Below are 23,715 nucleotides of genomic sequence, written 5' to 3'. Positions count from 1 at the left end.
TCTACCCCCTGTGTGGCAGGAGAACGTAGTACCAGGCCCAGGGATGTGTTTCTGCCCTTCTAAGAAACAGAAGCCCCCAGTACCAGGCCATGTCTGTATTTCCTTCCCCCTGTTGGAGGCAGAAGAACCTGGCTACAGTTTGCTCCCCATAGTACGTGGTAAATTCCTCACCCTGCAGCCTGTGCCCTTCCCATGCGGTACAGCCCAGACATGGTGCCCATCTCCACTGTCCCCAGTTCTGCATCATTCCATCGGCTTCATTCCCTCGCTCCCATACAGCCCGCTCCTTCTGGCCCGAGATCTCTTGATTAAGTTTCTCACAGATTGTAAACAAGCCTGTGAAGTCACCTCTGCGCTGCCCTTAATCTCCTTCCCCTGAAAGCTGCGGATGTTATTTATTAAGAGGCCTGACAGCCGCATTTGTCCGACGTGTCTCTTCAGCCCTCCGCGGATGGCATTTAATAAACCCCTTGCCGCTGGGAGCTCCCTGCTCGCAGCATTGCGCCATCCGGCATTGGCAGGGGCAGGCTCAGCAGGGGAGTGCTGCGTACAGATGCACCAACCTGTCTAGCACTGTGTGGGCTTGATCCACAGCCCACTGATGGCAGAGGACATCTTCCTACAGATTTCAACGGTCTTTGGATCAGGGAGGGGGCCATGGTTACTGCAGGTTGGGGTTCAGCAGGAAAGGGATTGGTTTGCTTTTTTCTGGAAGGGAATCGAGCCGGGTTCATTTCCCAAGTTCATCTCTCTAGGGGGAGACTGGGAAGCTCGTGGGCTGCACCATTGGCAAATGCCTCGGTCTGACCCTGTTTTACAACCCTGGATGCGCTAAGCCTTCTGTGAGGTCGTTCTCATTACCCCGATTCTACAGATGGAGAAATTGCAGCACAGGACGGAGCAGGGACTTGCCTACGGTCACGCAGCCAGTCAGTGGCAGAGCTGGGACCAGAACCCCGAAATCCTGATGTTGGGTCTTGTGCTTCAGCCACTCCCCCAAGCTTCCCCCTGTGCGGGCCAGGCCCAACCATTACCGGATATGTCCTTTCGATACTGTCGCGTATGGTGCAGTTCAAATATTCCTGCTGCTCACGTTTCTGAACGAGTCTCCTGGGCTCTCTCTGCCCGTTCTGCGTGGCAGGCTTGAAAACAGGGCGTGTTGGCATCTCCTCAGGTGAACATGTGTCCAAGGATAACACGTGCAGGGAATCAAATTTCATGCGCCATGGAGAGAGCTAATCATTGCAGGGATCAGGGAATCATTTTCCTTTCATCGCACTGCGGAGCTGGCCGGGGGAATTATTTAATTATTTTCCCCAGCCTCGGCCGCTGCTGACAGCAGGTGATTGGAACTGATTAGACTCAGAGGCAGAGGTAGAATGGCAAATTCTGTAGGGCTGGCGGGGGGCCAATAACCTGTCCCTTAACCAAGGAATGCTGCAGCCTAAAGGGGGGATGTTACCATCTCGACACTGGCGTTTTCCTTTATTATGAGCCGTATCACTTATCAATTGACCCAAGCTCTGAGACTCGGCGCCCCAGGTCTTGTATTGCAGTGTAGACATATCCAGAGAGTTTAAAGCCAGAAGAGACCACAAGATCATCTGCTCTGACCTCCTTTATAGCAGACCACCACCTGGCACCTGCCCACTAACTCAACAACCGAAGAGCGACCCACGTATTGCAGCCCGCAGGGGACTAGGGCTTACAGGTGGATCCCCCACTGCTGCAGCTAGTGTAGACAGGCTGCTAACAGCTTTGCCTCCCTATTGTCTGGACCAGCCCTGAGCAAGGTTAGGTGACTTGGGCCTGATTTTCAAAAGGACTCAGCACGTTGGCTGCGAGTTAGATGCTGAGCTCTAGTGAAAATCCAGCATCATAAGGAAAGTGGTGGGGGTGTTGAGTACTTGGGAATCTGCCCTGGATTTAGGGGCCTAAATGAGCGCCCAATTGTTTGGAAAATCTGGCCCCCACTGTGGGTTCTAAGTACTGGGAAGTCTGGCCCTGAGCTCTTTGGGAAACCTGGCCCTATGGAGGTTAAAAACACCCATGCTCTGGCTACGTGAGCTCTCTCCCTCTCCAGCTACTTACCCTTGGGAGTGAATCCCCCAGTGGGATTTTGTTTGACGTGCTTTGTTTCAGGATCAAACTTCCCAGTTTGCAGCCTCTGCCTGTGCTTCCTTGCCCAGCCCTGCTGTGTCTGTGCTGGCAGCAGGGTGGGTAAGAGCTGGAAAATTTCATTTAAATGGTGACTGCCACCATTTGCCTCCACTCCCCGCCACTCTGCAAATACCTCTCAATTGCAGTCACATAGGAGGAAAGCTGGAATGAGGATCTGTTCACCCTTCAACCCTGATGGCTAGCAAATGTTTCACGGCCGAGCTATGTACTTCTAGTGTACCATGATATTTAAGCTGCTGTGCATCGGTGGATGCCAGAATTTAATGTCTGGAGAGCTGCTTCGCCATCCAGGGAAGTCACAGTGATGTACAAAGCCACCAGCGTCCATTCATTGCATCGTCATATTGCAGTGCCCTCTCATATTGATATAAGCAGGAGTTGGATTGGTGAGCTAGTTCCTGGTCCTGGTCACTGCCAACTTGTGCTCCAGAATCTAAGCCGTCAATTAAAAAAACATAATCTTTAGCCCTTATGGTTCTGAAGATAATCTTCAAATGGTGGATGGAGGGTAGGCTGAGAAGGTGATGTAGGGTGACCAGATAGCAAGTGTGAAAAATCGGGTCAAGGTGTGGGGGGTAATAGGAGCCCATATAAAACAAAGCCCCAAATATCAGGAATGTCCCTATAAAATCGGGACATCTGGTCACCCTAAGGTGATGTCTGAGTGGGTCTGCAGATAGCCTGAAACAATAGCTTGGAGAAAAAACAACGAGGAGTCCTTGTGGCACCTTAGAGACTAACACATTTATTTGGGCATAAGCGTTCGTGGGCTGAAACCCACTTCATCAGATGCATGGAATGGAAAATACCGTAGCAGGTATATATATACACAGTACATGAAAAGATGGGAGTTGCCTTGCCAAGTGGGGGGTCAGTGCTAACGAGACAATTCAATTAAAGTAGGCTATTCTCAACAGTGGTTTGAACTGGTCCTGTTCACCTCAATTGGATGTTAATTCTGAAGCCTAATGGTGGCTGCCAGCCTTGGTAACTATTTCATTTTGTGCAAGGAAAGAGTGGGATGATCGTACTGAGAGTTCAGTGCAGTCTGCTGTGAGTCACATTTCGTTCCTGGTGTGCGGAAGTTGGGTTCTGGGAGGAGCTGAAAGAGTATCACCACTTATTTTTCCCCCAGTCTGATGCAACATCACAACATGGTGTTGTGAAAACCTCTTGCCCCCTCTTCTCTTCTTGGGTGCTGGCTGGCGTGTAGGGAGTTTACCCTGCTGGACAGCCTTCTCTTCCCTGGGGCAGGGCTATATGATGGGAAATGAATCCAGATAGCTCCTGCAGCACCTGGGCTGGATTTCAGTCCCTGGCCCCACCTGCACTGGGGGGCCTGATTCCCCATTGTCCTGCACCTGATGTAGTCAGGTACCGCAGTGCAAAGTGAGTGTAACAGGCGAGCAGGCTTTACCCCACATTGCATTGTAAATGGAAACACAAGGTATAAAGCAGGACGGAATCAGGCCCGGGTTTTTACTGGGCACAAATCACGCCTCACTGGTGTAAGTCACAATCATGGTTAGCGCAGCGCAGCTACCCACATGGCCGAGAGCCTCGTCATTCTGGTTGCAAATCCAGAGTCACTCCTGTTTTGCAGTGGCATTCATCAGAGGCAAACCAGGCCTTTGCTTTGCCTTGCCTTGCCTCCCAAGGAACAATGTATCGAGGGTGGAAAGAGGCCGAATGATCCAAGCTCTGAGTGGGGCTCAGGCTTGCAAGTTTAATGGAGATTTAAGAGGAGAGTTCACACTTAGCGAGGTAATTAAAATTTGTAACTCAAGCAAGCAGTAGAGGGTTTTGGCCCCTTTCCCTGGGAGATCAAAGCTTGTTTTGGCAGAGGCAGTGTTTAAATGTATTTATAAAAAGAGAGAGAGAGAGAGACTCGTCTAAGGCAGCAGCAGTGTCTGCCGCCTCGCTTTAACTTGCTTTGATATCCTAGGCAGCCTCATTATTCTCCGGATGTCGGGGCCTGCTGTAATCCACATGAAAAGCAGAGCGGAATCAAACAGGCCATGGCGTTTGCTCACCCAGAGCCTAACATCATCTCCAACCAACACCCAGGCAGGGCGGCGAGCACGCAAATGCTCAGCAGGCAAACGCTGCCCCCTGCTGGAGCGTCCCCTTTCCCTCTGCCTGTAATTCGCTCCCACGCTGCGCATGCACCTCAGGGTGGAGGTGCTGGGGAGTGGCTGCGTGCATGTGACCCGCTTTGTCTAGCACAGGGGCATTTGGAGAGGGCCAGATTCCATCCTTCATTGCGGGGTCTGCAGGCTGAGATTCAGAGCCAGGACTTCACACTCGGCTCAATCCATGGCAGATCCCTCGCTGATGTCAGTGGGAGGTTTGCACAGAGAGCAAGGGGGGAATGCAGCCTTTATGAAGTAACTGCATTTTAAAGGATGCTGTCCTTTGCTGTCACATGCAGCCCCTCCCCATGAGAAAATCTGCTCCCTTTTAGGCCAATGCTCCTGCAATCTGCTCTCTTCCTTCCCCATCCTCTTTTCTCTCTTTCTCTCCCTCTTCCCCTGTCTCTATGAGTCTTCTCTGCTCTTCCTTTTCCATATTCTTCCCTGCTGCAATTCACACCTCTCCAGGAGTTTCCCACCCTCCCACCTGCTTTCTCATTCCTTCTGCTGAATGACCAGCCGGGGAATAGTTCCTGTTGACATTGTAGTGAGCTTTAGAGTTGCTGCTCTAGTGAAATCAATGGGGAGCTGGGCGGCTCATGCGCCAGAGAGCTATTGTATCAGGTGTCTGCAGACTCAGGCGGACTTCAGTGTGTCACGTTACACTTGCTTCGCATTTGGACTGTTTTTTTCTCAACCATGGGGGATAGAAACTTACCCTGATCCTGGAGAACCTGAATATGTCACGCAGGCCACATAAATACATTGCACGGGTCAGGTCCGACCTGTTCAATATCCCTGCCCCGGTGGCTGCCCCAGGGACTCTCAATGTATGTCTACACTGCAGTAAAGCACCCAGGGCTGGCCTATGTCAGCTGACTCATGCACTGCAGTGTAGATGGTCGGGCTGGAGCCTGAGCTCTGGGCTTAAACCCGAGCCCAAACGTCTACGCTGCAATTTTATGGCCCCGCAGCCCAAGCCCCATGAGCCTGCATCAGCTGACACAGGCCAGCCACGGGTGTTTTACTGCAGTATAGACAGACCCTGACAAATGTGATCTGCCGCTTGCTGACCGAAGCAGGAGTTCTCTTTTAGCTGAAACAGTAGGGCCCAGGTGTTCAGAGCCCAGGCCCGAGCCCGGCTGATGAGCTGTGGTGTCTCTGTGGCCAGGTGCCCGCTACCCAGGCATGGATTCGTGCAGATCCTACAACACAGCTGGGTTAAGGCAGCATCCTGGCCCTACATTCTGAATGCAACAATGATCTGGCTGCTTCCTTCTGGGACAGGCCGCCTCACTTGCAAGGACTCGGGTGTGGGATGGAAACCAAGTCCCTCTAGGTGGGCTTGGGAGGAAGGGTCTCTTAGTACCTTCATCCCCCTGAGTATACTTATGCAAACCAGCACCGCTTCAGGTGCTTCCACACCTCATGGTGGGTTCTGATCAGGAATCCTTCCCATAGATAGAGGCCATACAAGAGCCAAGCATCCCTTGAACCTTTGGGCATCCTTATTACACCAGTGGCAATGTCAGGGAACCACATTTTCTCCTAGCCATCCTCTCTTCGGGTCGTTCATCTGCTGCATCTCATCCAGGAGATGGGCTAGTGAAGCCTGCCTTGGCTGTCCCCCGCTCTGATCAGTGCCCTGCGAATGTAACTCTCTTGCTGATACCCAGCAGTGAGCTCATCCACAGCTGTCCAAGTAGATTGAAGTCAATGCAGTGAAATCCACGTTAGCAATAGCAGAGGGCTGTTTCTGTGCAGCTCTCGGCTAATGGAAGTGGTGTCTCAGCAGGAGGATGGCTGAGGGACGTGCCCTGGGCGACTGAGCCGAGTGTATTTTGGTCAGAAACTCCCCTGCTGACATTTAGCCTTCTCTTGCTGAGTTATTATGTATGAGTGGACACTGTTACTTTGAGTGTTACATCCCCTGTGGATTCAGCAGTGAGTAGGGTTAATACAGAGGGTCCGGAACTAGAACCCCAGATCTGAACTCCCCCCTGTTCCTTCAAACTTTGGCTACGGTCAGAATCGAAACCTGGAACTAGAGCCTAACTTCTCCTAATGTTGGGTCGTTTGGATCTGGAGTGCTAGTTTGGCCCATTCTAGTGCTAGGAGCAAGCCACACGTTCAGATCGGGAAGGGGGTTTAGGTAAAGCCCCATTGGGTTTGGGCCCAGCTCTGTTTCTGTGAACTACAGATTGCTACATGTTAAGGCCAGAAGGGACTGTTTTGATTATCTAGCCTGACCTCCTGCATAATACAGACCAGAGAATTTCACCTGGTAATTCCTGCGTCTAGACCAGTAACTTGTGGTTGAAGTAGGGCATCTCTTTTAGCAAGGCATTCAGTCTCAATGTAGACTCCAAACGATGGACAATTTACCATATCCCTTTTACATACCTCCTTGGCAGGTAAAGCTTCCCTGCCATGCAGCACAAGGGAGAGAGAGAAAGCCCTCACTCTCCTTACGCTGCAGTAGCATAGTGGTTGTGGACCTGTTCCATCTGCATTACAAAATGCTTGCCAGGCAAATGCTTTCCAACGACCTCTGTTGACAAGACACTCTCCTTGCAAAGGGCTCTCAGCCTGGAGCAGCTAGCTGCCTTCAGCCTGTGGAGACACAGGGAGCCGTTCAGTGGAACCCTGGCCCCCGCAGAAACATTTGTGATTCAGTTCCACTTGGCACCATGCTAGAGGGCCTCTGTGGTGACATGCGGCCCCCAGTAGCAGTGGCAGCAGCAAGAAGATATTAAGGGGAGTTAGGGCATCTTTGTATGGCAGGACACTTTCCGGACACTCCTAGTTCCCCGGGCTGACAGGGGAGGGATCTTGTGGCTGATACACCATGGCAGTTCATGAGATGTCTCCCTGACTCATGCTGCAAACAACCAGTGGAGCTCCCAGGGAAGGGAGCAGCTTGCCAGTGTCTGTTCTTGATGTATGGCATTTTCCTAATGCTGTGGTGCTCTGTGCTCTTAAGGGGCATGTCCCTTCATCCCTCCCCCCACAGCACTGACCCTGGTGTTTGTAGCATCAACAATTTATCCTGTGTGGAGGGCAAATTGCAGTGTAATAGTAATCCGTATTAATGGTGAGCCCAGGCCGAAACCCTAGATCTCAACATGAGGGTGTTTGGAAACTGAACCCTGGTGTGAAATTCACAAATGGCTCTTAAGAATAACTGTCAGAGGGCAGTAGCTCCCTGCATAGAAACGCAGAGCTCTTCTGCTGATTCACACTAGCAGCCAGACCCGGTGGGTCCTACTAGCTTCAACTGAGGAATACAAAAATCTTGGAGTGTCTCTCTCATAAAGCAGAGAGAACTAGGGAAGGGACAGAGGCCCTGCAGGGAAAAAAAACAAAGGAAGGGCAAAACTCAGGAGGAAGCTTAGGCTGAGGGATGTGCTTTGTTCTTAAGAATAAAGGAAACCCCCAAGAAAGCAGGGTGAGCTTGGGACGCGGTCATTTTTATGTATTTATTTATTTTTTACAACTGTTGTTGAAACCAACCCTTGAGCCTATTCCAGAGTGATGTAACTAAGCCCCGTCCATAAAGGCTGTAACAGTGGCCAAGGCAGCACGTCTGGGCCCAGGGAAATGTTGTCAAGGAGGTTGATCGATGGATCTGTTTAATTGGTTTTATGCTGCTGCCCATCCCTGTAGTATCTGGGCGCCTGCCAGGTAAAATCAGTAGCAGTAGTGAAGTCCCTGGTGGCAGCAGTCACCTGTCACCACTCTCTGAGTTATGCTGCCGAAGAACAGTTGGCGTCACTGTTCCTGCCATGTCACATAGACAGGTTAGCAGTATGTTGTGTTCCACTGTGTGAAAGGTAGCGGAGAGGTCCAGCATTGCGAGCATGGGGATCTTACCTCCATGGTCTATGACCACAAGAAGGTTGTCTTCTAGTGCCACCAGAACTGTCTCTGCTGTGCCCTGGCCCTGACGGGGAGACATCTAGGTTCGTGGCTGACGTTGCATGCTGTTGGAGTTTGATGATTACTACTTGCTCAGTTATTTTGCCTAGGAATGGGAGGTGGGCGACAGGACGGTAGTTGGAGAGAACTTGGGGGTCGTGTGATGGCTTCTTGAGGATTGGGCCAACTATGGCATGTTTCTAGAGGTTTGGGAGGTTTGTCTCTCTGAAGGAGACCCTGACTGTTTGCATTAGTAGTGGGCACAGTTGTTCTTCACTAGCTTTTACCAGCCAGGAGGGGCATGGGTGTATTTCACAGGCTGTGGCTGTAATATTTTCCTGGGCTGAAAGAAATGGATCCTTAAATTGCTAGAGAGCCTGGGCTGGGCTGCACTGCTGCTGGAGGAGTTCAAGAACCGGGTCAACAAGGAAGCTGTGTCTGTGAAGCAGGCATTTAAGCCTGAACAGCAGTTCCCCCATTTCTGGCCTCTTCATTCCTCTTGATCTGTTAAAATGCCAAGCTCACTTGCAGCTCTTTCTTGCTAAATGTGACAGTCCCTGTGGCTGGGGCTGGCTTGTGCACCCATTACTCACGCTGGTGAGAAGTTACTATTGTTAATTGTATGGCAGTAGCACCTAGGGACCTGAACTGAGGTCAGGGACCCATTGTGCTAGGGGCTGTACATGCACGTAGTGAGAGACAGCCGCTGCCCCAAAGACAGTAAACTCCAAATAGACAAAGCCTAGAGGGGATGCAGAGGCCCAGAGAGGGAACTGATCACACAGGTCAAGGGCAGAGCAGGGAATAGAACCCCTGGTATCTGTCCCATCAACTCTCTGTCACCTAATGTGCAGACCTTTCTTGCCCTCTCTTCTCCCTCTCTTAGTTTCCTCGGCGACTGAGTTCTGTGTCTCTGGCTGGCTTGTGTGAAAGGCTGTCTGTGCCAAAGGCAGTCGCCTTGTGTTGTATCCATGCAGTCACCATGGAGGGGCCCGAAGACATTGTCATGTGTCTGCTGAAAGTCTTTTGTAAGGGAGTCAAATTTCTTCCACTAATCCTCACAGGAGGGTTTGACTCCTCTTTAAATAGCCAAACTTCATTCAGAAACATCTAATTAGCAGAGGCCTTGTTTTGAATGGCTCGCTTGGAAATAATGCCCCTGCGAATTTGGAGAATCCATCTCATAGGGATTCGGGTGACCTGTGTTGAACTCGTTAAACGTTTTACTGAGCCAGGGTCTGGGTCCCTGCGCTCCAGAGCTTCCTAGCAACCAGACGTTAATTACAGACCGAGGAGGAATTAAGTGCAAGCCTAAAACTGGAGTCCTGAGGGAGCTTTGTGGCTTATTTTGTTCTGATTTCCTGCTCCTTTCATGGCGCCTGAGACTTGATGATGCTTCAGACTTGTAATCCCAGGAGAAGAGTTATTATTCAGAATCTCTTCGGCCTTCAAAAGAGCTGTTGCGTTTTAGGACCATTTCCCAGGACTACGTAATCTGCTCAGATGTAACGGGCTGGGGCAGGGGAGCTTGTCCCTTCCTCTGGAGTCTGCTGGTTTTAGGGTGCAGTAAAGGGCGCTCTGTCTGCCCCCCTTTAATCCCATAGACCCTTTGCTCAGAATCGTTCAGGTCCCTGGGAGTGAATAATGATGGCGATACTGTTTGTGACATGAGCTGAAGCTACTCGGTGCCGGAGAGAGAGCGCCTTGCTCGTGGTGAAGAGTAGGCCTCATTGAAGCAGGTGGTGCTCCATGTAGGGTGCTAAGTAGTGTTGCCTACCACATAAAGCACTGGACCGGGACTCAGGAGACCACAGTTCTATTCCCAGCTCTGCCAGTGGCCCGCTGCTGCAGGACCTCGGGCAAGTCACTTCATCTCCCAGGGCCTCAGTTCTCCTCATCTGTACAATGGGAGTAAAGCACTAGCAATTAGTACTGAAAGGATATCACAGCCTGCCTGTGAGACTGCAAGCAGGGAGCAGTCTTTTCAATCCATGTGTATACAGTGCCTAGCACAGTGGAGCCCGGGTCCCTAGGCACCACCTCAGTCATAACAGCAGAGGTGCTATAGGTAGTAGAAATCCTTAGCACTGATATTCACTTTGCAAACACACATTAGCTCCCCCGGGGGCATATCAGCGTTGGCCCAGTGTTTCGGAAGGGAAACCTGAGCTGCAGAGAGGTGAAGGGACTTGCCGAAGGCCACAGATTGGGTCGGTGTTAGGGCAGGGATCAGTGTCAAGGAGCCCCCTTGCTCCCCATCCCATACTCAGACTCAACCGTGGTATGTGATTGTCCCATGCATTGATTAATAGTGGCCAGTCTATCCACTCAGTCTCTGCTTCCTCTCTCATCAGACCTGGCACAAGGGCACCTGCAGCTGGGCCACCTGGGCAGGGGTTTCCAGGCAGAGCCAACCTCCATTTCCCCCTCAGAGGTGGAAGGCCAGTCCCCGACAACTGTGCGCTACCGAAGGAACAACCAGCGCCGCTTCTCCATGGAGGCAAGTACTGGGCAGGGTGAGGAGGAGGTGCATGGAAGAGGAGCTCCTGTGGTTCTCATAGATGGGAGGCAATTGTCTAGGACGTGGGGTGGAGGGCATGGGCAGTATGTAGGCTGTCACGCACTACTCCCTGAATGCCTGTTTAAGGTTCTCAGCTATGTCGGGTGCTTTAGACACTAACTCTGTGCTGGCCCTGTCTGCAGGATGTCAGCAAGCGGCTCTCCCTGCCCATGGACATCCGTCTGCCCCCGGAGTTCCTGCAGAAGCTGCAGATGGACAATCCAGAGTTCCCCAAGACCTTCAGCAGGATGTCTCGACGGGCTTCCCTCGTGAGTCACACAGCTCAGGGGGTCTGGGTCTAGGGGGAATTGTGTCAGGCTCACGACACTATGCACATATGCCACTGCTCACAGCTGTGTGCTTAAATCCCCATGCACTCACGTGTGCAAATTCCCATGTGAATGCCCATCCACCCACGTTCCCACACATGCCCATCTCCGCCTGCCCACATGTACACACTGATGCAAGTAAATCGCTATTGCACACAACTACGAGTGTAAACCATCGCATACTCGTGCCTACACTTGCGTAAATCCTCACCATGCACATGCTTACACCTATGTGTGCAAATCCCATGTCCATGTGCAGTGCAAATCCCCACCTGCCTGGTGCATACTGCTACGGGTGCAAATCCCCTGCTGCACATGTCCCCACACCCAGCCGTGTAACTCCCCACACCTGCCCCTCACATTCGGACACTCCCACGTGCCTACACTAAGGTTTGATTCTTTGAAAGGATGGGGACTGAAAATCACTTGACATTTAAGAAGCACCTGCTGGCGGCCGCCGCTCCTAGTTAAAATGCAAATGCCGATAAATAATGAATTAGTCTTTGTACTAATTTCAGAGTTTCACTTTCTGTATAGCACAGCATCAGCATGCACAACGGCGACACCACAGCACCTTATTTACGAATATGCCAGCGTGCTTCCCAGGCACCAGAAACACTCTGTGTTGCCCAGTCACTGGGTCCGAGACCTTGGCAAGCCTTTGACGGACATCTAGCCCCAAGTGGGAAGAATGGTGTAAGCTGATGTACTGACAGCGCACGCCGACCTGTGCAGTCTCTTGTGTCTATTGAATAACATATACCTGGGTGAAGCGAGTGTGCCATAAATATTAATAATCCTGTCAATGAATAATGCGTGTTTCTGTAAAACTCTCCACATGGCGGTATGCCGTTCGTAGGCTTTCAGATCATGTCCAGCCTCCCTCACCTTCCAACAGTCACGTTATTATCTCCGTCAACTGTGCAAAATAGACTGATGTAGTTGCTCCTGCGGGAGATGGATTGTTCAAGGGAGTGAGAGTGGTGCTACTGACACTATTGACCTCACAAGTCGCTAGTTCAAATCCATCTCGTGTCAGCAGCTAGACTGTAAGTTTCCCTCCTCTGTGTTTTGGTGGCTTGTGTGAAATGAGTGGGTGGGACAGGCGCTGATTGGAAAATGCGGGGGGAGGGGGGAGGAGTGATGGCAGAGAGGCCAGAGAGACTGACCTGCGTTCTGTATAGGTTGGTTCCTCCAGGTTCCCACTTGTAAGGGGGATTGTGTCCCTGCTGTAGCCCATGGAATTCCTGCTCCGTGGATAAACAGTCTCCAGGACTTGCCACCAGTTTAAAATTCACACACCATTTTCCTGTTCAACTCCAATCAGACGACCATGATGTTCTTTATTCTGAGAGAATATGACAAACTATTTCTCTGCTCCATGGACGGTGACTGCGCTGTTCCAGAGCTCCCTGTCAAGCGACAGCTGTCTCTCTAGCACCACCTACTGATGGAGAGGTGGCATGTGTTGTATCGATGAACAGAATGCTGGGAATCATTAAGAAAGGGGTAGAGAATAGGACAGAAAATATCTTGTTGCCGCTATATAAATCCATGATATGCCCACATCTTGAATACTGTGTACAGATGTGGTCGCCCCATCTCAAAAAAGATATATTGGAATTGAAAAAGGTTCAGAAAAGGGCAACAAAAATGATTGGGGTATTGAATGGCTTCCGTTTCAGGCGAGATTAATAAGACTGGAACTTTCCAGCTTGGAAAAGAGACAACTAAGGGGAGATATTATTGAGGTCTATAAAATCATGACTGGTGTAGAGAAAGTAGATAAGGAAGTGTTGTTTACGTCTTCTCATAACACAAGAACTAGGGGGGTCACCAAATGAAATTAATAGGCAGCAGGTTTAAAACAAATAAAAGGAAGTATTTCTTCACACAACACACAGTCAACCTGTGGAACTCCTTGCCAGAGGATGTTGTGAAGGCCAAGACCGTAACAGCGTTAAAAAAAGATAAATTCATGGAGGATAGGTCCATCAATGGCTATTAGCCAGGATGGGCAGGAATGGTGTCCCTAGCCTCTGTTTGCCAGAAGCTGGGAATGAGCGACAGGGGATGGATCACTTGATGATTACCTGTTCTGTTCATTCCCTCTGGGGCACCTGGCACTAACCACTGTCAGAAGACAGGATACTGGGCTAGATGGCCCCAGTAGGGCCGTTCTTATGTTCTTATTATGGTACATATCAAAAAGTGGAAAGCCACTGCACTTCCCTGAGATAAGAGTTGTGTTTGTGACTGTCCTGTACGTAAACACATACCAGGTGTGTGAGAGAGACATATTAGTTATGTCACAGGAACACCATGGGATTCTTTCGTCGACCTAGCAGTATGTACGCTGGGGCTTAGATTGGCTTAACCACATTGCACGGGGAGCTAAATTTTTCACAGCCCTGAACGATGTAGTTAGGTCGACTTAATGTTATAGTGTAGACCAGGCCTCAGAGATAGTCCCTGCCCCAAAGTGTTTAAAATCTAAATAGACAAAGGCCGTGTCATTTTCTCATTGGGAAACTGAGGCACAGAGAGGTTAACAGCCTTGTTGACGGTCACACAGAGAGTCTGTGGTAGGAACTCAACCCAGATCTCCTGAGTCTCTGTCCAGGGCCTTAACTGCAAGACTACCCTTGCCGGGGCTGTGTCTATGATAGTGTCTCTCTCAGTGTTACTTGAAAGAGTGACCATTGCAAACAGGAAATGTCTCTTTCCTGGTTGATTTGAAAAGCACCTGGGATCAAGGAACGGCATTCTACTGAAGATCAACACGTGGGAATTGACTTTTAGCACAAGGAAGGGGCTGCCTACTTGATGTGAGCCAGGGTAGGTGTCTTTGATGAAAGGGGCATCGTTGCATTTAAAAAAAAAAAGCTCATGTTTAAATTCAGACTTAACTGCTCAAACGTCAGGATGATGGGTGAAGGAGGGACAGATGGACAGAATGATAATGGAATCGTAGAGATAGGAGCAGTGGAAGGCAATATTTCAAGCCACAGTCACATTGCAGAAGAAGACACTTAGCGCAGTGATGAAGTTAATAACTTGCGTCATAGTTCCATGGAGGGAGAAAGCAGGTATCATTTGTTTCCTTTAAGCAACCGATTTTGGTTTCCCTGTGATTGATTGGCTGGCTGGCTGCTCTCCCCTGCAGATAGCAATAGACGTGTATCTAGAACTGCTGCATGCGAACACCTGCCTTGATTTATCTCCCCCCAAAGCTCATACTGCCCAGCCTCCTTGACGTGACCTTCAGCCGCAGGGCTAATCTTTCCTAGGGAAGGATGTTTCCTGCTGATGTTCTTCCCTTTTCTTTGCAGTCGGACATCGGATTTGGGAAGCTGGAAACCTATGTTAAATTGGAAAAACTGGGGGAGGTAAGAAGAATGTGAAATCAACTCAAGGTTGTAGATGAAGTTCAGAGCAGAGCCCAATCTGCAAAGGACAGACCCGGAGCCAGACTTCCTCAGCGTATGGGCGTGTTTGGACCTGGGAGTTTGGTCCTGGCCCAGCGTTAGTTATAAGTAACAAGAAGTACTCAAACGTAGCACTTACAGAGTTCTTTTGGGCCCGATCGAAAGACCATTGAAGCTGACAGGAATCTTGAAGTTGACTTTCATGGGCTTTGGATCAGGCTTTTTATCTTCAAAGCAATTTACAAACACTCTGTACAATCCCCGCTTCCTTCTGGGATAGCTAAGTGTTGTTGTCATTTTACAGGGGCAGAGAGGTTAAGTGATTTGCCTAAGGCTATGGAGGGAATCGATGTAGGAGCTGGAGTAGAACTCAGATGTTCATGTTACCCAGGCTTGTTCTCATGCCAGTGGATCATTCCCACCCTGTCAGACTAAACCCTGACAGGACCATTTTCAAAGAATGGTGCCTAAAATGCACCCACAAAGCCCTTGGTTTTACAGGCAAAAGGTTAACTGGGTGCTTAGATGGCTACTTTAAATGCAGGATTGTCTTTGCCATCTGAGCTCCAGTCTTGAAAAATCTGGCCTTCAAGGTTTAAGCCCAAAACTTAGGCCTGGTCTACACTACGACTTTAATTCGGATTTAGCTGCGTTAATCCGAATTAACCCTTCACCCGTCCACACTACAGAGCCAGTTAATTCGAATTAAAGGGCGCTTTAAATCGATTTCTGTACTCCACCTCGACGAACGGAGTAGCGTCAAAATCGATTTTGTTAATTCGAATTAGGGTTAGTGTGGCCGCACACCACCGAATTAATGTGATTAAAATAAATGGGGTAGTGTGGCCGCACACCACCGAATTAATGTGGTTAAAAACCGAATTAATGTGCTTAGTGTGGCCGCGCACAATCGAATTTATACAACCTGTTTCCCAAATTCGAATTATCTAAATTCGGATTAATCCTGTAGTGTAGACATACCCTTAGACTTCCCTCCCCAAACTCTGGGTTTACAAAAGGTATTAAATTGTGCAACGTAATACTGTATTTACAGGAGGGGAAATTGCCACCTGATCCCCTGGGTTACTGAAGTATGACATTGATTCCTATTAATATCTTGATTTATGTAACAATCCCAACCACCTTTCGTCAGCAGGGAAGATAGCTGGGTCTCTCCCACTTGAGTTAAAGGAGCAACTCCATTAGATGGTAGCACTAGTGAGTTATTACGTTCTACGTGAACCAACCACTGGAGAGGGATTTAGCCAGTTTACACAGCTGCATTGTTACCAGTGTCACCAGTGGTTGTAAAATTATCCTGCCCTTGTTTTTCAATCCCTTCCATCCAGTGATAAAATGCTCCCATGGACATTGGTTTGCGGTACATGCAGGGTGTCAGATCCCGGCTCCCCATAGCAGCCCTGCTCCATGCCATCCAAGTGTAAGTTCATGAGCTGCATTTCTCTGTCTCTTTCTCACAGGGCACCTACGCCACTGTCTTCAAGGGGCGCAGCAAGCTAACTGGGAACCTGGTCGCTCTGAAGGAGATCCGTCTGGAGCATGAAGAAGGGGCACCCTGCACAGCTATAAGGGAGGGTAAGGGGCAGTAGATACTTTTTGTGCTAAAAGGCATCACACACAGGGATGGACCACAGCTCTGGGACTCATGATTATAAATGGTAGCAATTTATATCCGCTTACCAGATGGCCCTGCCTCAGCACAGGAGGCTGGACTTGATGCCGTCTCAAGATCCCTTCTAACCCTATACTTCTATGATTCAAATGAGCCTATAGTTAAGGCTACAGGTATTTTTAGTAAAAGTCATGGACAGGTCACAAGCAGTAAACAAAAATTCACGGCCTGTGACCTGTCCATGACTTGTACTATATACCCCTGAATAAATCTTGGGCAGGGGGGTCGCGGGTGCTGGGGGGTGGCCTAGGACCCCCGCTGGTGCTGGGTGGGGGGGCCGGGCGGCGGCACACAGCCCAGGACCTCTGCTGGTGCTGGAGCAGGGAGTGTTGGCGGGGCTGGCAGGCTTCCTACCCAACTCCATGTGTCCCTGCAGCTCCTAGGGGGAGGGAATGCCAGGGGGGCTCCACGCACTGCCCCCGCCATGAGCTCCACCTTGGCAGCTCCCATTGGCCGGGAACTGCAGCCAATGGGAGCTGTGGGGATGGTATCTGCAAGCAGGGACAGCGCGCAGAGCCCCCTGACCCCTCCACCTAGGTCAGGAGCTGCTGGGACATGCCGGCCGCTTCCGGGGAGCCCCCCTGACTGTGTGAAAAGGGGGATGATGCCTGCAATAGAAAGTTAGTAGCGAATCAGCTTTGCCTTAGGGCTGGATGGGCAGCTCAGCCAGCCAATCCAAACCCACTCAGTCCTGAAGGACTGACTCTTCCATCTGCAAAACACTGACCCGGTCTATGAGGACCAGATATTGGGACCAACCAGCCCTGCCTGGGCAGGTTTCCATCCCTCATGACAAAGTATGCCGACAATGGACCCTCATGGCTAACGCTGCCTTCTCCTTGCCTTGCAGTTTCCCTGCTGAAGAACCTGAAACATGCAAACATTGTGACCCTCCATGATTTCATCCACACTGAGCGCTCCCTCACCCTTGTCTTTGAGTACCTGGTGAGTCCAAGGGCTGCTTGCCTGGATGCTTGGTCTTGTGCTGGGGCAGTCTGGACACCCAGACTTTCCCCTGCTGCGGGAGGGATGGGGGCTCATTCCAGACACGGAAATGGTTCATGGAGTGATGAGAAGTGCTGGTTGCAACAACAAAAAAAAGAGGCAGGGGGAATCATGGGGAACAAAAAAATTTTGTGTTTTTCAAAATTCTGAAAATTTCCACACTTTGAGAATTCCCTGACCTGCTTTGTAATAGGTCAAAAAAGGGAACATTTCACAGTAATTTAATCAGATATTTCCCTGATTTTTTTTTACGTTACTATCTGTTTATTTAGGAAGCAGTGACGGGTTTATAAATCCTTGCCATGTAAATATCAGAAACAAAACAATCACCATTACAACAAGGAGCTTTCGTTTAAAGAGACATTATGCAGGAATATAGACATCAGGTTGCTCTGTGTACCAGGGAGTTACCATATTGCAGCCTTAGCATCATTACAACACCCACACAATATTAACATTTGATAGATAGGCCTGGTCTCTTCAATATGTGCAATCAGAGATTTCACTCCATATTTTTTAATTAACAAAATATTTATTCACTTCTAATAAGAATTGTCTGCTCTGAGCTCCTGTGTAACATGGGCCATAGAATTTCACCCAGAGATTGCTGCATCAAGCCTGTTCACTTGTGTTTGAAATGAGTTTTCCTAGCCCTCCATCTCCACCCATTCCCCCGAGCCACTTCGGGGAGGGTTTGGGATGATCGTAATGGTTCTTTCTGACCATAACTTCTGTAAATCTGTGAAAAAGGCCTGTGGGATTTAGCCACCCAGCCTTTGTCAAACCTCACTCACCATGCTCAGCTTGTGCACCAACCGCTTGACCATCGCCATGTGTTGTCAGTAACTTGCTGGGCACACGGTTATTCATGGTCACTTAGAAGGTTCCTTCGGGACGTGCTTGTCGTTGCAGGAAAATGACCTAAAGCAATATTTGGATAACTGCGGGAACCTGATGAACGTGCACAACGTGAAGGTACGAGACCACTATCTTGCGGAAGGGGTTTACAAACTCTCAGGGGATGCTCTATCGTGGCCATGTTGAAGACCCAAGGAACTGACCCGAGGTGCATTGCAGTCGTTGGGGGCTCAAACATTCACACTCAGATTATTCAGATGATCCCATCCAGTGTGCATTATCGTGTACTTCTCAACAGTGAATTCATCTGCCATCGCACTGCCCATTCACTTAGCATTGTTAGACGCCTCTGAAGTTCCTCACCATTTTCTCTGGCCTGGACTAACCTGAATAAATTGGTGTCATCTGCAAACCCTATTCATCCCCTTTCCTCAACTAGTTGTCTGTATTAACATTCATCCGAGGGGGATTTCATTTCCTTCCTTGCATCTTATTGCAGGAGCTTGTCAACGGTTTTTAGAAAGTTCCCGAGACAGAGACTCCGCCCCTTGTCCAGCTCCTAGCATAGTGGGGTGTTTGGTGTTAGTCTCGTGGCAAATGAGGAAACTGACTTTGTTAAGAACTGAGTGCAGCTACACTGGGGGGAGAGGAGCACACTTCATAACTTCTGGAGACCGAGCTGACTGCACACCCCAAGAACTCCTTGCATCCCTCCATTCCCCTCTATTTCAGGGCCTCCCTGCAACTACTCCTCAATCTCCCCCCCACCGGGAGTTCTGTGTGCCCCCCATGTCCCCCTCCACCATACCAGAGTTCCCCATTCTTCCCCCCATCCATGTTATAGACTCTATCTGCTCCCCTTCCTCACATTCCCACCTCCCAACCCCTGTGCTCAGGGCTCTGTGTATCCTCCACCATATCAGGCCCCCCAGTTTCCCTCCTCCCACCAGGAAAGGTGTGGGCCTCCCATTCCCCCTTCCTCACCACCATTGATTTTTGTCTGGGAGAGAAGTTATTCAGGATGTCAGCATATTAGACTGTTTTGGGAGGGTGAGCAGGGCTATTGTTATGCTGGACAGCAATAGCAGGGGCCATCAATTCAGTTCTTTAATCTGTAGACAATTGCAGAGGTGCTTGAAGCTGTGGCTGCGCTAAACACATGGCCGGGGCACTATGCGTCCCACATTTCCCCCCTTCTGGTTTTCCGATTTTCCCTAAAATTGGTACGGTTCTGCCCCTGGATGCCTAGAACATTCCCTGCACGTTTGGAATTGATCAGATGTGGCAGAGGGAAGTTCCAGACAAACACAGAAATACCATCAATAATAATAATTATACCCAGCTCTTACATAGCGCTGTTCATCAGTAGCTCTCAAAACGCTTTTCATCCAGTGGAGTGTACGGCCTTCGCAAGCTCTGCCAATGAGTAAAAAGAGAGAGAGAGAATCTAATGCTGTGCTGCAAAAAAAAAACCTCTATGGGTGTGCAGACTTGGGCTCACGGGGCTCTTGCTACAGCGTTAAAAGCAGCCGTGTATCCGTTCTGGCTCAGGCAGGACCTTGGGCTCTGAAGCCTCAGGGGGGGAGAGGCTGAGCCCCAGACTGAGCCAGAACAGCTCCGTGGCTATTTTTAGCACTGTAGCTCGTGTCTGAGTCTGTTGAGCCAAGGTCTGAGACTCACTGCCGTGCAGTGTCATTGTATTCTTAGGGTCAGATTTGCATTGACACACTGAAGGCCAGACTGTGTAAAGAGGCCCTGGCTGTGTAAAGGGGCCTTAAAGTGGACATGAATGTAATTTAGAAGTCCGTGTAATTTGCAGCCACGTTAAGGCCCCTGCATGCTGCCACATTGGTGTAAAGGGGCCTTAGTGTGCATGTGAATATGGCCTGTATTCTTGTGCTCCAGGCTGGAGACGCGGCAGTTCTGGCTTTGCACATTGCTCCATCCCTGGGTGACACCTGTACATAGTTTGAGATCAATCCAGAGCTGTCCACTGTGATTTTTATTCCCCGTTATAGGGTCCCAAGCCCATTGCAGGTTCTGCTTATCCCTACTGTGTGCTGAACAACATGCCAAACACTGCTGTCCCTCTGCTCTCACCCCTTCTGCTCCCCTCCCCAAGATCTTCCTGTTCCAGCTGCTCCGCGGCCTGTCCTACTGCCACAAGAGCAAGATCCTGCATCGAGACCTCAAACCGCAGAACCTGCTCATCAACGAAAGGGGGGAGCTAAAGCTGGCTGACTTCGGTGAGTAGGGCAGGGAGAGAACAGCGTTGGCCTGGATTGGGCCAGGTTCTGTGCAGACAACAGTGGGTACCGTATGCAATCCCTGGAGCTGCAGAGCAGCATGGGGCATGGGTTCCCGTAGCAGCCCAGGACACAAGCTTGTACGCACTTCTCAAGCTGGTGCTTTAGTCACCTCTGTATGGAAACTGCCTGCTCCACTTAGCAAGGATTCAGCTTGGTGCCTGTTCCTCTGAGGCACACAGGCTAGAGGCCAGGCTTAGTCTGGGAATGCAGGGGGGCGGGACCTCTGGGGGCAGGGCTTCAGCACCTGACAGCTCCCATGTAAGCACCTAGATGCAGTGGGCCAGATTGTCAGACTGGCAGCTCCAAATCTGGCCCGCTGCATTTAGGTGCCTAGATGAGAGCTGAATTCTTTTGCAAACCTGGCCGTGCGGTTCCCTGGGATGAGCGCAGTGCTGCCGCAAAACACAATAGGAGCGGTCTTGCTAACATCCCTTTCATCTCCCAGGTCTAGCCAGAGCCAAATCAATCCCTACGAAAACATATTCCAACGAGGTGGTCACGCTGTGGTATCGGCCTCCAGATGTCCTGCTGGGATCTACTGAGTACTCCACGCCCATCGATATGTGGTGAGCCGGCATCTGCATGCAGGGTGGGGTGGGACGGCTCCGTCAGAGTCCCACATTAAGATTCCAAGCTCTCCGGGACAGGGGAGTTCATTGTCTCCCATGTGTCTGTACAGCACCGAGCACTCTGCTGCCCAGTTAAATAATAACATTGGGCTGCCGCCTGCTTCGGTTTCTGTGCCATGTCCTGCATCTCGGGGGGCACAAGCTCTTTGGAGCAGGGGATGGGTCTTATCTGAACATGTGTGGTGCTGAGTGCATGGTTAGCAGTAATAATAGTGTGGTAGCTCTGGGTACTGATTTCTCTTCCAAGGGAACTGGTGGGAGCCCCATCCCAGGGCTGGGACTGGAAGGAACCAGGCTGCGTTGGACACAGGGCAGGGATGGACTAGCACCGCTTTCCCATCTCTAATTCCAATGTCTCTGCTGCTCCTTTAGGGGTGTGGGCTGCATACACTATGAAATGGTCACTGGACGGCCCATGTTCCCAGGCTCGACTGTGAAAGAAGAGCTCCATTTAATCTTCAGGCTTCTTGGTGAGTTGTCTGCATTCTCCCTTATCTCCAGGAGAGGGAGGTGGCTGACCGAGCAGAGGGAAAACAGTACTAGGCTGGCCTTTAACTCCCTTTTTGTAAATCTGGTAGGATTTACGAGCGACTTGGTTCTCAACCAGGGGTACGCAGAGGTCTTCCAGGGGGTACATCAATTCAGCTAGATATTTGCCAAGTTTTACAACAGGCTACATAAAAAGCAGTAGTGAAGTCAGTACAAACTAACATTTTCATGCAGACAATGGCTCATTTATACTGCTCTATATACTATACACTGAAGTGTTAGCACAATATGTTAAAAATGAGAAAGTCAGCAATATTTCAGTACTAGTGTGGGGTGACACGTTTGTATTTTTATGTCTGATTTTGTAAGCAAGTAGTTTTTAAGTGAGGTGAAACTTGGGGTACACAAGACAAATCAGACTGAAAGGGGTACAGTAGTCTGGAAAGGTTGAGAACCACTGTACTAGAGAATCAGATGTTTTCTATAAGGTTTTATACCCTTCTTGTAGAATTTGATAGCAGAGAGAGAATTCTCTATTCAATTCCAGGGGATGGTTCAAACCACCTATAGAATAGCTATTTTTATTTTTACCAGATTCAGTGTTTTTTTACCAGATTCAGATTTCGACAGGGAGCTATTCTCTCTAGTGTAATCTAGTGTCGTTACTAGCAGCTTTCCATAGCCCATGCACAGGGTGATGTGTCTAAACCTGCCTTTCTCCCCCAGGCACCCCTACAGAAGACTCCTGGCCCGGAATCACATCCAACGAGGAGTTTAAGGGTTATCATTTCACCCAGTACCAAGCCCAGCCCTTGATAAATCATGCACCCAGGTATCTCCCTGGAGCAGAGACCCACACTTGCACTGTGGTTTCAGGCTGTTCACAAATGGGAGACTAGGGCGATGAGTGTTGGGGTAGGGGCTGGACTGATAGCCCCGGATATTAAGGATCTGCGCCAATCTACAGAACAGATGCAGATGAAGCCAGCATCAGAGCAGGCCTCCTCCACTGTGCCCTGCTAATGTGCATACAACATGCCCTGGAAGGACGCCCCTCCAGGGGCTCGCAGATAAGTACCCATCTGCAGGGCTTATTCCGTCCTCCTTTCTGCTGAGACTGCCACACACCACATAGCAAGTGTGAAAAATCGGGACGGGGGAGAGGGCTAATAGGGTCCTATATAAGACAAAGCCCCTAATATCGGGATGGTCCCGATAATATTGGAATGTCTGGTCACTCTACAAGGGGTGCTAATTAATACTTAGAACCCCGCCCACCAGCTGTGCAGGGCAAGGCACTGTTCCCCATTGTGTCGTGCAGTGATCGATCCTGAGCCGTAGAATAGAATTATAGAATCATAGAATATCAGGGCTGGAAGGGACCTGAGGAGGTCATCTAGTCCAACCCCCTGCTCAAAGCAGGACCAATCCCCAACTAAATCATCCAGGGTCTCTGGGGTATGGTCACAGTCTCCGTTTTTTCTCAGGCTGGACACAGAAGGGATCGACTTGCTGACGAGCCTCCTCCTGGTAAGTGGCCTGACCGTCCAGCCGGATTGCAAGGGGATGTCTTGGGTGGAGGTGCCACCATTCAGCACCCTCCACCCTGGGGCTCCGGGGGTGCTGCCTTCCTTCCTGGCTTAACATTAGTGCTACCTACCTTCTCACCGGGGGGCGGAACAGGGGGCCTGGCCAGCTGCAGCTGGGAACACTGCACCCACAACAGCCGATCTGATGCTAACTTGGTGTCTGATCATGCGGCCGTTGGAGTCCTCTACAGGCCCTGGATCAAGCCCTCAGTCCCATAGAGCAATGGCAAGGGGTTATGGATGCAACTAAGCCATTTCTCTGACGCTAACGCCAAGGTCTCAGTAGACCTTAGTACCAACCCGCTCCCATTACTCCACCCCGCTAACTGCCCTGAATTCACTCAGAAACTCTCCCCTAAGTGCTGGACATGCCCTTTTACCTTCTTCTCCTGGTTCATGTCCTCCATGATCAGAGCCCTTGTCATTACCTTCTCTTCGGCTTTTTGAGACCAGCCCACTTGTCCCTGTATTTAAAGTCAGTGGAACTCCCGAACTCCGACCCAGCGTCTCACTTGCGTTATCTGGTCGCTCACCTTTTCTCTTCTGCCAAGTTCCTGGTTCCACTTTCCTGGATTTGCCCAGAAACACAATCCTG

At 50.2% G+C, this 23,715-nt stretch overlaps 1 protein-coding gene across 1 annotated transcript in view; it reads left to right on the top strand.

The window, feature by feature from the left end:
* LOC113407150 (cyclin-dependent kinase 18-like) overlaps positions 1 to 23,175 on the top strand; it is a 24,622-nt gene extending 1,447 nt beyond the window's left edge. The window contains exons 2-12 of the mRNA XM_026655250.1: positions 10,586 to 10,731; positions 10,935 to 11,060; positions 14,453 to 14,509; positions 16,030 to 16,144; positions 17,092 to 17,186; positions 18,159 to 18,221; positions 20,227 to 20,350; positions 20,859 to 20,979; positions 21,415 to 21,512; positions 22,258 to 22,363; positions 23,019 to 23,175. Coding sequence (XP_026511035.1) covers positions 10,586 to 10,731; positions 10,935 to 11,060; positions 14,453 to 14,509; positions 16,030 to 16,144; positions 17,092 to 17,186; positions 18,159 to 18,221; positions 20,227 to 20,350; positions 20,859 to 20,979; positions 21,415 to 21,512; positions 22,258 to 22,363; positions 23,019 to 23,175 — 1,208 coding nt within the window. The remainder of the gene's footprint in view (positions 1 to 10,585; positions 10,732 to 10,934; positions 11,061 to 14,452; positions 14,510 to 16,029; positions 16,145 to 17,091; positions 17,187 to 18,158; positions 18,222 to 20,226; positions 20,351 to 20,858; positions 20,980 to 21,414; positions 21,513 to 22,257; positions 22,364 to 23,018) is intronic.
* Positions 23,176 to 23,715: the final 540 nt, after the last annotated feature.

This window comes from Terrapene carolina, unplaced genomic scaffold (genome assembly GCF_002925995.2).
Source record: "Terrapene carolina triunguis isolate 2854851 unplaced genomic scaffold, T_m_triunguis-2.0 Scaffold199, whole genome shotgun sequence".
Lineage (NCBI taxonomy): Eukaryota > Metazoa > Chordata > Testudines > Emydidae > Terrapene > Terrapene triunguis.
Note: the sequence above shows the minus strand (reverse complement) of the source record. Positions and strands in the feature narration are given on the sequence as shown.